Source organism: Trichechus manatus, unplaced genomic scaffold, assembly GCF_000243295.1.
Source record: "Trichechus manatus latirostris isolate Lorelei unplaced genomic scaffold, TriManLat1.0 scaffold00138, whole genome shotgun sequence".
Classification (NCBI taxonomy): Eukaryota; Metazoa; Chordata; class Mammalia; order Sirenia; family Trichechidae; genus Trichechus; species Trichechus manatus.
In genome coordinates this window covers 4,908,264-4,922,963 of record NW_004444074.1, presented here as the reverse complement: position 1 = coordinate 4,922,963, position 14,700 = coordinate 4,908,264, and the positions used below count along the sequence as shown (strand labels likewise).

At 47.8% G+C, this 14,700-nt stretch overlaps 1 protein-coding gene across 2 annotated transcripts in view; it reads left to right on the top strand.

Moving 5' to 3' along the window:
• The window catches only part of ASIC2 (acid sensing ion channel subunit 2), a 1,284,497-nt gene that overhangs the window by 950,520 nt on the left and 319,277 nt on the right, over positions 1–14,700 (top strand). Inside the window, exon 1 of one of the 2 annotated variants that reach the window (XM_004385413.1) lies at positions 8–634. The exons of the other annotated variant lie outside the window; for it this stretch is intronic. Within the exon in view, the coding sequence (XP_004385470.1) occupies positions 140–634 (495 nt within the window). The 5' untranslated portion in view covers positions 8–139. Of the gene's footprint in view, positions 1–7; positions 635–14,700 lie in introns of those variants that run through there. 2 annotated transcript variants of the gene reach the window in all.

Genomic DNA, 14,700 nt, shown 5'->3' with positions numbered 1-14,700 from the left:
GGCGCCCGCGGCGGTGGTGGTGGCCGGGCAGCCCGGGAGCGGCAGGGGCGTTGAGCGTCAGCGGGCGCTGCAGAGGCCAGGGGTCGCCCGCAGGGGGCGGCCGTCACTGAGCCGCGCTAAACTGCACGGGCTGCGGCACATGTGTGCCGGGCGCACGGCGGCTGGGGGCTCCTTCCAGCGGCGGGCGCTGTGGGTGCTGGCCTTCTGCACGTCCCTCGGCTTGCTGCTGTCTTGGTCCTCGAACCGCCTGCTCTACTGGCTCAGCTTCCCGTCGCACACGCGGGTGAACCGCGAGTGGAGTCGCCAGCTGCCCTTCCCCGCCGTTACCGTGTGCAACAACAACCCGCTGCGCTTCCCGCGCCTCTCCAAGGGAGACCTCTACTACGCCGGCCACTGGCTTGGGCTGCTGCTGCCGAACCGTACCGCGCGCCCGCTGGTCAGCGAGCTGCTGCGGGGCGACGAGCCGCGCCGCCAGTGGTTCCGCAAGCTGGCCGACTTCCGCCTCTTCCTGCCGCCGCGCCACTTCGAGGGGATCAGCGCCTCCTTCATGGACCGCCTGGGCCATCAGCTGGAGGACATGCTGCTCTCTTGCAAGTACCGCGGCGAGCTCTGCGGGCCGCACAACTTCTCCTCAGTGAGTTCCCTCCGCGCGAACCCGCTCCCTCTGCCCCCCCCCCCACCCCCCCGCCCGGCTCGCAAGCCAAGCGGCCACCCTTTCCACCCCCTCGGGGTAAGATGCCTTGCGGGTCACCACTCCCTGAGACCAAGGCAGAGCTTACTGTTGGGTCCCAGGTTCTGGGAAGTTGGGCACAACTGATGGAGGAGTCTTTCCCCTGGGCGGGACAGACCTACCTCTCCTTCCACCGCCGGCCCCCAAATCCTCAACTCTGCTCCTTATGGCCCCCGTGGTGAATCCTACTCCCCCTCCTCTCAGACCTCACCCCAGGTCCAGAGGAGTCCAAGCACTTGCCCTGTGTTTGAAGGGACGGGAACAGGGGGAAGCTTGTTTCAAGTGAGGGAGCGTTGTCTTTGGGAAAACCAATAGGAAGCTTCAGAAACGGCATTCAGAGGAATCACGCAGAGGCCCTAAGCAGGCTTAGGGATTTGGAGTTCAACACTTAGACTCTAGGGGACTTAAGGAGGAATGTTAACCAACACGGGAGCTGTAGCTAGTTTCAAGAGGGAAACAGCAACCACTTCTGTTAGGTTTTAAAAGCACTTGAGTCTTCAGCATCCGGAGGAACTGAGCAGCGGCGGGCCCAGGTGGCCCCAGGTGGGGCTGGCGACCTGTCCGCCTTCTCCAGCAAGGAGATGTGAGTGTGGGTCTGTGGTTCTGTAGTCGTGCCCTGCAGAGGGGAAAGCAGCGTGGCAGAGATGTTGATGCGAACAGCTAGGCGGGGAGAAGCTGTGCTCAGGGTTTGTAAACCGTTTGCTGTGCCGGTTCCCCCACGCTGTGGGTCTGGATAATGCAGCTGTCAGACAGAAGGTACCTGCCTTGTGCAGTCTGCCTGGGAAGACTTCTGGTGCCAAACCCCAGCGTGGCTCAAGCTTGTTCAGCCATTTGTGTGTAAATGCCCCATAGGTGAGCTTAGGCTTTTTGACTAGTGTAGGGAAGGTTGGTGCGTGTGTTTATTTGTAATGCTTTGGTGGTGGTTTCACCAGCCTGTATTCATCGCTCTGATAGCCTCTGTCTGACAAAGCTTTTTCCTGGATGACAAAGAGATGTCACAGTTCCAACAAGTGTTGGCATGGAGGCCAGTCAGGCCAGGCGTCTGAGTGGCTGATTGGGTATTCTTTGTCTAGGATGGTGACCCTAGCTTCAGTCTTGCCCTCCTTACGTTGATTTAACCCATAGGTAGAGTAGCTCTGAATTATCCATTCCCAAAACATTCCCTTGTTTTCAGGGCTTTCCAGCTTGCCTGTAAATAATTTCTGGTAGCTCTCCCTGGCAAACAGGAGATGCTGTTAACATATACCTCTAAGTGTCTTCTTTGAGAACTCAAACACAATTCTGAGTTCCACAAAGATGAAGGAATGAGAGTAGTGACTTGTTTATCACCAGCAGCCCCAAGAGTTGGATTCAAATTCAATGTTATATTCACAGGTCAGCAGCCTCTGACCCTAGCCTTGTGCAACACAGCCCACCAAATATAATTCTGAACATCTGACAATTGCTTTACAAAGTGTGGGGAATTGCTTTCTAACAGCCATTATTCACTTTTGACATTCACCACAACCCTGTGTTAGGAATTAGTTTTATCCCCGTTTTAAAGACGAGAAACACGAGGCTCCAAAAAGTTGTCCAAAGCCTAGAACTAGCAAATCCAAAGTCCTATGTTTTGTCCCACCAAGCGTATTATACAGAAGCCACATGTAACCCTTCTTCTCTGATCCTGGACTTCTCTTCTCTCAGAGGACCCCTGGATAGGACCCTTGCTCCTCTCTCCAAATCCTACCCTTCCTAGGAGCACAGCTGGGAGAGTGGGAAGTGCAGCCACCCCCAGGTAGCCCAGGTGGTCAGAGCCTTAGCCCCATGTTACTAGGGCCTGACCCACCTTCAGGAGCCACCTGACTTCAACCTGTTGTGCGGGTCAATGGCTAAGGAGTCGAGGAGAGCAGAATCTGTCAGGAATGTGGGTTTGTTACATTTGGGGAAATCTGTAAGATAAGATTTAGTGCTCTGATGTCGCTCTGCTCACACCTACATGCCTATTTGGGACCCACCTGTGTCTTACCTCCCTGCACCCTGCCTTCCTGCATCTGAAGAGTTTGCAGGCACACACCCATCCAAGCAAAAGTTTTACCTCCATTCTCCAAAGTTATGTGTTCCTGGCGACCGGAGTGGCTTCTTATCATGGCTGTGCCCTAGAAGTTTCCAGCCCCTAACATTGCATACTCTAGATTTTTTTCCAAGGGTCTCAGAATTAAAGGGTACACCCCTCTATCTGTGGGAGCCAGAAGCTATTTCAGGGGAATGCCAAATACAAAGCAGGCCCATTAAGAATATTTTCCTCTAACCACACTGCCGTGTCTCCAACCTCTGTCATCTTTGACACAGTAGCCCTACAGCGCAGTGATTAAGAGCATGACTTTCGAGCCAAACTGACTGGGCTGGAATCCTGAATCCACCACTCTCCCACTTATCGTGTGCCCTTGGGCAGGTAGTTTCATCTCTGTTAGTTTTCTAATCCATCTGCTGGAGCTAAGCAAAGTATATACATGAAATGAGTTGTCATAAATGTTAAAGGAGTAGGTGTGTATGCATTGTGTGCGTGTGTGTATGTGTGTGTGTGTGTGTGTGTGTAGAGAGGGAGGGCTCTTAAAACGATGTTAGCCACCATATAAATACTGCCATTGAGCTGCATTATTTGGCTTCCAGCTCTGTGCCCCCTCCTTCTGCATCCCATCCTCTGCACTAGCCAGAGTAGTCTTTCTAAAGCGCCACTCAAAGCAAGTCATCCCCCTTTCTAAAACCTTTCAGTGGTTCATTTTGCCCTTAGGATAAGGTCCAAGCTGCCCAGAGCTCTACGTGGTTCCTGCCTTCACTTTTGCCAGGCCCTCTCTCGAACTGTATGCTCTAGCCCTACAGATGGACTGACAACAATTGAACCCACTGCTCCCCAAGCCTCTGTGATTTGCTCTTGCTGTTTCTGCTGCTGGAAGTACCCTTCCCTGCTGCCTTGTCAACCTGGGAAATGCCTACTTGTCCTTCAAAACCCTTCTTCTGCTTTGGGCCCTTCCCTATCACCGAGGAACTGATGGTTCCCTCGTTTTTGCCCCTCTAGTCTAGGATGCTGACCCTGGCTTCAATCTTGCCCTCCTTGCTTTGCTTTAAGCCCATATGTAGAGCAGCTCTGAATTATCCGTTCCCAAAACATTCCCTTGGTTTCTGGGCTTTTGGGCTTGACTTTAAATAATACCTGGTGGCTCCCCCTGCTCTGGTACCCTATTTAGGTGTCATTCTTCCCGCACGTATATGTCATCACACCTAGTGGTCTATGTCTGTCTCCTCCCACCAGACCAGGGCAGGAATCGTAGCTGATTCTTCCTGGGGTCTCCAGCACCCAGCACAGAGCCTGGCACATGGTAGGTGCTCAGGAAAGGTCTGGGGAATGGGCGCCAAGGTTCCTTGTAGTCTTGATCACCCTCTCCAAGACTCTTGGCTTAATTTCTCTAGGGAAGACCCATGAAATGCATTTCCAGTGAGAACCAGGCATTTTCTGGACATGTATTCCTTTTCCAGATGGGGAGGTGAGTGAGGACCAGGATGCCAAGCACTCCCCCAATACCCGTGCTTCCCAAACTAAAGGAATCAATGCAACAGGTGTGGAGCAGGCTTCAGAGGAGACATTTGAGGGAATCTGCCAGCTGTCCCCAAAGCCTCCTTCAAGCTAGTTAATCCAATAGTCTGGACATAAACTCAACAGGAGAGGGGAAGTCAGGTGTTGCCGGGTGTCTGTTGGGTCCTACTCTCCAGGCCCATTCTTGATGTGTTTATCTGCAGCTCTTTTGTTTGTTTGTTGCAGCTGTGCAAGGGTTAATCCCTCGGTGGTTAGCTAAAGCAGCTCCGCTTCTGAATGCCTGTGTTGTTTCCCTGGCATTAGGCGCAGACCGCAGGCTCTGTACACCCTGGCCTTTCTGGGTTTTTCTGGGGTGGAGGAAAGCAGCCTCTTCCCAATAATTGGGTGGGATGCAGCCCTTGAGGCTGAGCCACCTGAGCACTGGGGCCTGGAAAGTGTCAGGCTGACCTGGGCTCAGGATTTTGGCTCTGCCTCTTGCTAGCTGTGTGCCTTGGGCAGGCACTCTGCTCTTGGAGCCTCTGGTAATCATTCGTGCCTCAGAGAGCCGGGATGAAGATAACATACGTGCAGTGACTAGTCCGTGCCTGGACGGCAGCAGGTGCTGCCTGTTTGGTAGCTATTGTTATAACGTGGATAAAGGACTCGGCACAGTGTCTTTGCATCTGGCAGTAGCAGTTACTAATTAGTATCACTGTAATGATCGCATCGTCTCATCACCACTTACCTGAGCGGGGATATGCTCATTTCCTTGTTCATTCATTCCACCAGACAGTATCTACAGAGTGTCTACTCTATGCCAAGCTCTGTGTGTCAAGCTCTGTGCTCGCTGCTGGGGCATAAAATTAAATAAGGCTTGGTGCGCGTCCTCCAGAAGCTTGCAGTGTTGTTGAGGAAAGGACTGCGTGGACAGATGCCAGGGGTGTGCAGAGATGGTGTGTGGGCTCAGAAGAGTATCCAGATCAGCTTGGAGGCCTCTGAGGGCTTCTTGGAGGAGGCAGCATCTGAGCTGAGTCTTGAAGGATACGTAGGAGTTCCCAGGTAAAGAAAGAGGGAAAGGAAGGGGACTTCAGGGAAAGGGGACAGTGTGTACAAACGGAAGAGTATCGAGGCTCGAAACGATGAGATCGAACACGTGCTTTTGAGGCCCCCAGAGTAGTTCAAGGTGGCTGGAGGCAGGGGGTTGGGTGGGCTCAGATGAGGGTGGAGTTGAAGAGCAATGATGTGATGGTACATTAGGCATGTGGGGGCCAAACTCAAGTTTTTGAACTTTGCATCAGAAGCTCTGGTTCTTCTACTACTGGTTTAGGCTGTGGAGGGAGACCCCATCTCTGTCCCGACCCCCCAGCTTCCACCCCCATTCCTGACTCCATCAGGGACCATTCTTTCCTGCACCTTTCCCCATTTCCCTACCCCCGTTTGCAGGGTCAGCCTTGAGTCCAGATTCTGAATGAGTCATCTTTACTAAAAGCCAAGGGAACAGCAACTTGCTTTCCATCACACTTTGTCCCATCAAGCAGGCTGCCTGCTCTGAGCAGCAACAGAAAACGAGAAATCACTTCAGCAACATATTGTTTAAAATCAGCAAATTCTGCTGAAATGCTGCTAGGCCAGGCAGTCTCGTCATTGTGAGATGGATGGCTTTGGGGAGGCAAGAAGGAAACTTTTGCCGTTAAAGAAGGCGTGATAAATGAGCTAATACATGCAAAGTGCTTAGAACAATTTTTGGCGGCAAGTAAGCACTCTGTAAACGTGAGCTATTTCCATCATTATTACTTGCAGTGAGCATTTCATTGAAGGTCGAAGGCAAATAACATCGGGCAGCTGGGATGCACCTGACCGGCCAGGCATGTTTCATGCCATCCCAATTCTCATGATAAGGTTGTGCTATAATCCACATTTTACAAATGGGGAAACTGAGGCTTAGGGAAGGTGTCCTAGTTTCCTGGGGTTGCTGTAACAGAAATACCACAAGTGGGTGTCTTTAACAAACAGAAATGTATTTTCTCACAGTTTAGGAGACTAGAAGGCCTAATTCAGGGTGCCGGCTCTAGGGCAAGGCTGTCGTCTCTGTTCGCTCTGGGAGAAAACCCTTGTCTCAGCTTTTCTGGCATTCTTCTTGGCATTCCTTGGAGATCTCTATGTGGCATCTATCTTTCCCCCTTTCGTGCTTGCTTCTCTGTGCCTCATCTGCTTTTTTATATCTCAGAGGTGATTGGTTTGACATACCCTACAATGATGTGGCCTCATTAACATAACAAAGATAACTCTATTCCCAAATGGGATTACCCTCACAGGTATAAGGGTTAGAACTGACAGCACATGTTTTGAGGGAATACAACTCAATCCCCAACAGAGGGTCCTCAATCTGCCTAAATCACAGAGCCAGCAGGTAACAAAGCAAGGACTGAAACCCAAATCCACAGGACTGCAAAGTCATCTGCTCTTTCCACAGCTGGATGTGGACGGAGCAGTGCCAGTGACAGGCAGGGAGTTTTGTTGGGAAGTCCAGTCCAGCCTCAACTCTGCCCTGACCAGCTGTGTGACTTTGACCTCTGTAAAACGAGGGCATGAGCCAAATGACCAATGGGACTGAGCTGAAAAGTTCTATGTCCACGTGGGCAGTCAGGGGAAAAGTGGGCTTAAATACTGCAGATGGCCTGAGCTTTTCAGCCAATGATTTCTTTTCATTGTAGAGCTGAAGCAGTGATTAAGGGGGAAATGCACAAGTTATTAAAGTGCTAGAGACACAAAGGTGATTAAATAGACATTTATACAAGAAGCATGAAAAGACCTTCACCTGTTATTTGACTTCAGGGAAATTAGTTTAGGGAATCAAATGTAAACTCTGCTCACGTCTGCAGATAGCCAAATTGACCAGTGTCAGGCTGGTTCTGATAGTGGCTATTTTAGGGCCATTGTGGCTGGTCATGAAGGCATCAATCAGATTTCTGCCCAATTGACTCAATTCAGTCATCAAAATAGCTGGAGGAATAACTAGGCCATTTGCTCCGTGTGTCAGTCATTTTGATTATCTTGTATGACTTGCTTGGATCAGCTGTTCAGAGATTCAGTCAACCAACATGCATTGAGCACCTTCTGTGTGCCGGGCTCTGGGGCCAGAAAGATGACTCAGGAATCCTATCTATTTTCCTATAAGTAGGCCTTCAGTGGTCAATGTGCTCCACCAGGGTGATTGGGCCTAAAAGGAGCCACCCATCATACAGGAAGTGGGTCTGGGGATGCAAAGGCCTAGGATTTATAGTAAACATCTGTTATTTAAACAGTCGTATTCAACTTTATCAGAATCAAATAAGTACTATTGAACCCATTTTACAGATAAGGAAACCAAGGCTCAGGGAGGTTCAGTGTCACATGGCTAGGAGGCAGCAGAGTCAGGATTCATCCAAAGGTCAGTCCAGCTCCAAAGCTGATGTTCTTTTCTATTATACCTTTCTGCCAATGCTCAGAAATGCTAGTAAGAACAAATTCTTCCAGAGATGGTGGGCACTCACAGTCTTTCGAGACTTAACTCAAAGTTTCTTTCACTGCGAGTCAGCGTAGGCACTGGAAGTCAGCCTGGGTTCCAAGGCTTGGAACTTGGAGAAGGAAGTACTAGAGTACTAAGAGTATTAAGTACTGTAGTACTAAGGGTACAAGATCAATCATGAACTTGTATGCACCTACTCCTCTAGCCAAACAGCTAGATTAAAGTAGACCTATGGAGAAAACCCACTCAGGAGTTGTGAAAAGTTTTAGTTATGCTATAATCTGAAATAAACTACCATTTTCATACTTTCAAGGACACTGGTAACTTGAAGTCCTGGCTAAGGAACTCTTGCCAAATTGAGATCCAGCTCAGGCCTGTGCTAACAAATAGATGACTCACTTGTAATTGGAACATGAATTGTTGGTAAAACAAATAGAGGCTGCTAACATAGTCAGGAAGTTTGTTCTCCTGAACATGTCAAATATCTCCCCTGACACCATTGTTTACACTACTAATTTGCTTAGTAAATCGTTTCCTACAATTCTACTCACACTTATTGAGCATGACTCTCTGCCAGGCACTTTCACATTCATTGTTTTCTTTCATCCTGACAGTGAACCAGAGGAAAGTATTATTTTCTCCCTATTACAGGTAAGGAAACTGAGGCACAGAGTGGTTCAGGAACTTGTCCAAGGTCATAGCACTGGTCCATGGTTGAAACAGAAGCCCTGATCTTAGGATTCCAAAGTCAATGCTCTTTCCACTACCTCACAGTTGTTCCCACAAAGAAATCCTAGTGCAGCGTGGCCAGGAGAACCTACATTTCTAATCAGTTCAGTCTTAATTACTGTACCTGGATAGGATATCATAATATGCGTTACTATCTCATTTTATCCTTGCAACAATTAAGGGCATTTACTGTACTCTATTGCCTGTCGAACTCCACGGAGGTGAAACCCAGAGAGGAGAATGACTTACTCAAGGCTACATGGCATGCAAATAGAAGAACAGCCAGAATCTGAGTTCAGGTTTCCTAAGGCCTAGAATGTATGGGGGCCGTGGTGATTCAGTGGTAGAATTCTTGCCTCCATGCCATAGAGCCGGGTTCTTTTCCCGGCCAATGCTCCTCATGTGCAGCTAACATCCTTCTGTCAGTAGAGGCTTGTGTGTTGCTATATGCTGAACGGATGTAAACAGAGTTTCCAGACTAAGACAGACCAGGAAAAATGACCTGGTGAAGTACTCCCAAAAATCAGCCAATGAAAATGTTACGGAATCACAGCTGTCCAATCTGCAAGCAATCATGGGGGTGGTGCAGGACCAGGCAGTGTTTCACTCCATAGTGCATGGGGTCTCCATGGCTGTTGAGAACAGGGGTTGAGGCAGCCTTCCCTTATGTCTGCCTGGAGACTTGCCCTCCCTCCCGAGGCAGGGTCTGGAGGTGCACTCCAGCTGGCCATAGATGAATGGGGAACTCTCTAGGCTCGTGCTTCTCAAACTTTATTCTGATGTGATAGGTCTGGGGTGGGCCTGGGATTTGCATTTCTAGCCAGCTCCCAGGTAATGCAGCTGCTGCTGGTCCGTGGAGCACACTTTGAGGACAAGGCTGTGGGCTCCTTGAAGCCCATGAATGCTGAGCAGGAGGAATCAGGTGGCTCTCCCAGTTGTGTCTGATTCACTGGGTCTGTAAAAAGTGCACATGGAATGAGCGCTCTGAGAGTAAAGCAAGGAAGAGCATCTGGGCAAGGAATGCTGGGCTCTCCCATGAACCCAGGAGGATGTGCAGTAGCAGGGGCATAATTGTTCCTGGGACAGCCTTCTTGCCACACCAGAGCAGGGTATGCAAAGAGGCCATGGGCCTAGACGAGGTGTCAATCCAAAAAAAAAAAGAAATGCGAAAGGTTTGTGATAGACAGGAATAATCCCCACCACCAAACTATGTCCACATTCTAATCCTTGGAACCTATGAATATGTTGCTTCACACTTCACACAGCAAAAGGGATTTTGCAAATGTGATTAATTTAAGGATCTTGAGATGGGAAGAGTATCCTAGATTATCCAGGTGGGCCCAATGTAATCACAAGGGTCCTTATAAGAGGGAAGCAAGAGGGTCCAAGAGAGTGAAGGATATGTAATGATGGGAGCAGAGGTCAGAGACTAAGAGAGAGATTTGAAGACACTACATTGCTAGCATTGAAGATGGAGGAAGGGGTCATGAGCCAAGGAATGCAGGTGGCCTCTAGAAGCTGGAACTGACAAGGAAACAGATTCTTCCCTAGAGCCTCCAAAAGAAACATAGTCCTGCTGATACCTTGATTTTAGCCCATAAGATCCATTTTGGACTCTGACCTCCAGAACCATAAAATAATAAATTTGTGTTGTTTTAAGCCACTAAATTTATGGTAATTTGTTACAACAGTAATGGAAAACATACAGGCCTCATTTGTTTGCCATGTACCAAATACTTTCTACTACACATCAGAATCCACATGGTGAACCCAGATGAGTAGGTTTGGGTTGGGATCTGTCCAAAAACCATGAAAGAAAAGGAATCAGTAACAAATATACATTTAAGTTCAAAAGTAGTCAACACAGGAGTATTTTAATACTATTTTAATAGGTAATTTTAGTAGGACCTCAGAAATTTAGAAATGAGGTGGCTGGGGAAGTAGAAAGAACATGGCCTCGGAAGCCAGACAGACTTGGGTTCAAATCTGACCTCTTCCAGGTCTTAATTGGGTAACCATTGAATTCTTGTCACTTATTTGTAAAACAAGGACCATACCTTCCTTGTAGGGCTGGAAAAGATAATATATTAATATATATTAATATGTTAATATATTAATCCATTAAAACATTATTTATTATTGAGAGCCAGCTATGTGATAGTTCTGGTGGATAGAATTTGAGTATAAATACACAGAGCTGTAGTGAGGGGTGGGAGCAGAGGGGGGCCCTTGCCCCCGGGTGCAAGTACAAGGGGATGCTAGTCGAAGAAAGGAATGACATTCCGAGGTGCCACAAATACAAAAGGTGCCTGACTGAGGCAGCCGGACAAGAGGGGGAAAGGCGTTTCTGCTGACACGTCACCAATGTCGATGTGTATTCATCTTGAAATGGGGGGGGGCAGTTTAGAGATTGCTCCTGGGCACTCTTTACTCTTGGTACACCCCTGTAAATACAGGAAATGTCCCAACTCCCGTGTACACAGAAGTACAACACAGATATATAGATACTAAATAAATACGACCTATCGCTATCATCAACATCATCGTCATTAGGTGGGTGACACCCCTCACTTCTTCCAAGAAAGACTTCCAGGTCTCAGAAGAATAACGTACGTATGATGGCCTTCTACGTGTTGTCACAATTCTCACCAGGAAACACTATGTGATTTTCATATCACACCTCTCTGGGTATATCTGAGGCTTTTCATGTTTCTTCCCCATTGAGTAGCCTGATGGAAAGGAAACATCAGAGTTGCTCAAGATCACATCCCAAGTCACTTGGAAGCTGCAAATAGACTCTGAGGATATTTGCACTTTATCTTCTGGATGATACTTTTGTATCACACCAGCATCTGTTTCTTCCCCTGTAAACTTTCTCTTTTTCCAAAATATGCATGCTAGCCATCCCCTTCTGATTCTGATGGCATATCTGATCTGAAAGTTGTTGAAACTCTGATCTCTGGAAGTGAAGGATTTAATCTTCTCTTGGACCCCCTCCCAACGAAAATTATTTTCCCACTTTGAAATGGCATGGGCATCCACTGTGAACTCACATCCATAAATCTAAGCCTACCGCTCAGGAAAGCAGATGAGGTCTGATTCTGCTTCTCAGCACAGTCTCACAGAGAAAATTATGGAAAGAATTTGATTTATAGAAGCACCTCAGAGGCTCTGGAGTGAGATGCGTGTTTATTCACTTTATTACCATTTATTTTACACTATCTCTTTATGCTCCCTGCACATGGATTTGAAAGACTATTTGGATAGATGCTTATGACCTGCCAGATTACACAGCCCTGCTGCGAGCATGGCTGTCTGTGGAGATGCTGCCAACAGCTCCAGTTTGAGGGATGCTCATACCAATGCTGGTGCTAAAGCCCAGCCTATAAAAGGTCTCCTACCACTCATCTGTCAGTTGGTCCTACTGTGGTGTGTTGCATGTTCCTGTGTTACTGGAAGCTATGCCACCAGTATTTCAAATACCAGCAGGGTCACCCATGATGAACAGGTTTTGATAGAGCTTCCAGATTAAGACAAACTAGAAAAAAAGTCCTGGCAATCTACTTCTGAAAATTAGCCAATGAAACCCTTATGGATCACAACAGAACGTTGTCTGACTTGCTTCCTTTGGACATACCACCAGGAGGGGTCATTCGGTAGAGGAGGACATCACGTTTGGTGAAGTAAAGGGAAAGTGAGGGTGAGAGAGACCCTGCATGAGATGGATTGGCACAATAGCTGCAACAGTGGCCTTGAACATGCTGGTGCTCATGAGGATGATGTAGGACCAGGCAGCATTCCGTTCTGTGCTACATAAGGTCACCATGAGTTAGAGTCGACTTGACAGCAGCTATCTATCTAGCTATCTGTAACGGGCTTGGAGACTGTAGTCCAAAATTCTTGCCTGAACTTTCTGGCTCTGCGTTGGTATGGTATTTGGCATGAGTCTCCAGCTGCAACCCCGGGATGTCTACAGGCAGGCTTGATTTAAGATTCAAATATCTCAGAACAGCTGGGGATATTTAACATCACTATAATTACATTACATTTTTGACAGTATATGGAATGAGAGCCTTTTTTTGTTTTTGTTGAATATTCCATGAGCATCAAAGATTTTAACCAGCCAGGGAAACATGACTGCATTTTCCACATCCAAGTAGTTTTGTCTTTAAAATTCCAGCTTGGGATGGGTGTCTCAGGCTCTGCTCTTCCTTTATCCTGTCTTTGGGAAGGCAAAAGCAGAGTGCCCTTGGCTGTAGCTGAGGGGCTATGTTAGGTGGGCTGTGATGCTGAGGAAGGAAGGAAGCAGGGCAGGCACTAAACACTGCTGTGTGCCAGGAGTGATGTTCAGCATTTCATTATAGCCATCCTCACTGTGGTACCACAAAAATGCACCAAGAAAGCTGACGTTCAGAGAGGCAAACCTAAATTTGCCAAAGGTAACATTGCTAATAAGTAAAGGAGCTGGACACTGAATAAGGAAGACTGAAGAACTGATGGCTTTGAATTATAGTATTGGCAAAGAGTATTGAATATACCATGAACTGCCAGAAGAATGAACAAATCTGTCTTGGAAGAAGTGCAGCCCGAATGTCCCTTAGAAGCGAGGATAGTGAGACTTTGTCTCACGTACTCTGGACATGTTATCAGGAGGGACCAGTCCCTGGATAAGGACATCATGCTTGGTAAGGTAGAGGGTCAGCAAAAAAAGGAAGACCCTCAATGAGATGTATTGACACAGTGATTACAACAGCAGGCTCAAACGTAGCAACGATTGTGAGGATGGTGCTGGACTGGGCAGTGTTTTATTCTGTTGTACATAGGGTTGCTATGAGTGGGAACTGACTCGACGGCACCTAAAAACAGTAACAAAGGACATCTAAGTTCCCTCCAAGGCAATCTTGGAAACTTGGGTGGAACGGGTTGATGCAGGAGGTAGAAAGAGAGAAAATGAGATGGAGATTGGCCATTGGAGGCCCAGACAGAAGATCTAAGCACCAGGCTCTGTGCTTCATGTATGTGATCTTCTTTAATCCTCATGATAACTCTATGGTGGCAAGTACTGTTATACCTATTTTACAGAAGTGGAAACTGAGGCTCACAAAGTTAATGGTGGAAGTGATGATGAGCATGCCATGCTCTTGAATGACAGCATTTTGCGTATTTAATTTATATTGATCCCTGGCTGCTTCCCTTCCACTTCCGGCCCTACCCTGCCCCATGTTCCAAGAAACTTATCCAGCCAGTGATGTAGAAAACTACCTATTACCTTGTCTTGCCTCCTACCTCCCACCACCTGGAGTCGTGGGTTCACAGTACCGAGTCTCCAAGCCAAGTCACTTATAAGCTGCTTATGGCAAACAAGGGAGTTTTCCAATTTCCATGCCCTGGTGCAGGCTGTTCCCTTTCCTTGGCTGCCTTGATCTGCCTTCTCTGCTTCTTAAGCCCTGTCTATTCTATACAGCTATGTGCTTAGATATGTACTAAATATGCCTGGAAGGAGGCAGGAGGATCTGATAACAGGAGGGGTCAGGGAGCCTGGGGCAAAGTGGGGGGACAGAGCTTTGCTTCTTATCTTGCACCTTTCCTGTGGTTTGATTTCTTTTTAACCATGTGTATGTATAACTTACAAGAAACATATAAAACAAAAACAGAAACGCTGCTTTAAAACATTTCAGCTCTTCTAAGGTTATCTCCGGCTGCTCTCCATGTAACTGAAAAAGACAAATCAGTTACCGTCGAGTTGATTCCAACTTAGGGCAACCCCATGTGTGTCAGAGTAGAACTGTGCTCCACAGGGTTTTCAATGACTGAGTTTTCAGGAGTAGATCCTCGGGACTTTATTCCGAGGTGCCTCTGGGTGGCCTTGAACCTCCAACCTTTGAGTTAGCAACCGAGTGCATTAACCATTTGCACCATCTAGGGACTCCCTCCATGTACCGCCCTATAAAACCACACCAGAGAGACGTCTTCCATCCTTTCAACCAATAAAACTCACTATTTATGCCACTCTCGTGACTCCTTTCTTGGCCTTTTATTGCGATCATATACATATACTCAGTTTCCCCCTCATCAGATCATTATCTTCTTGAGAGCAGGGACCATGCTGAACCCCATCTTGTGACTACCCCAGCACCTAATGCCACACCTTGTAGGTAAAAAGTGCTCTATCTGATTGACAAA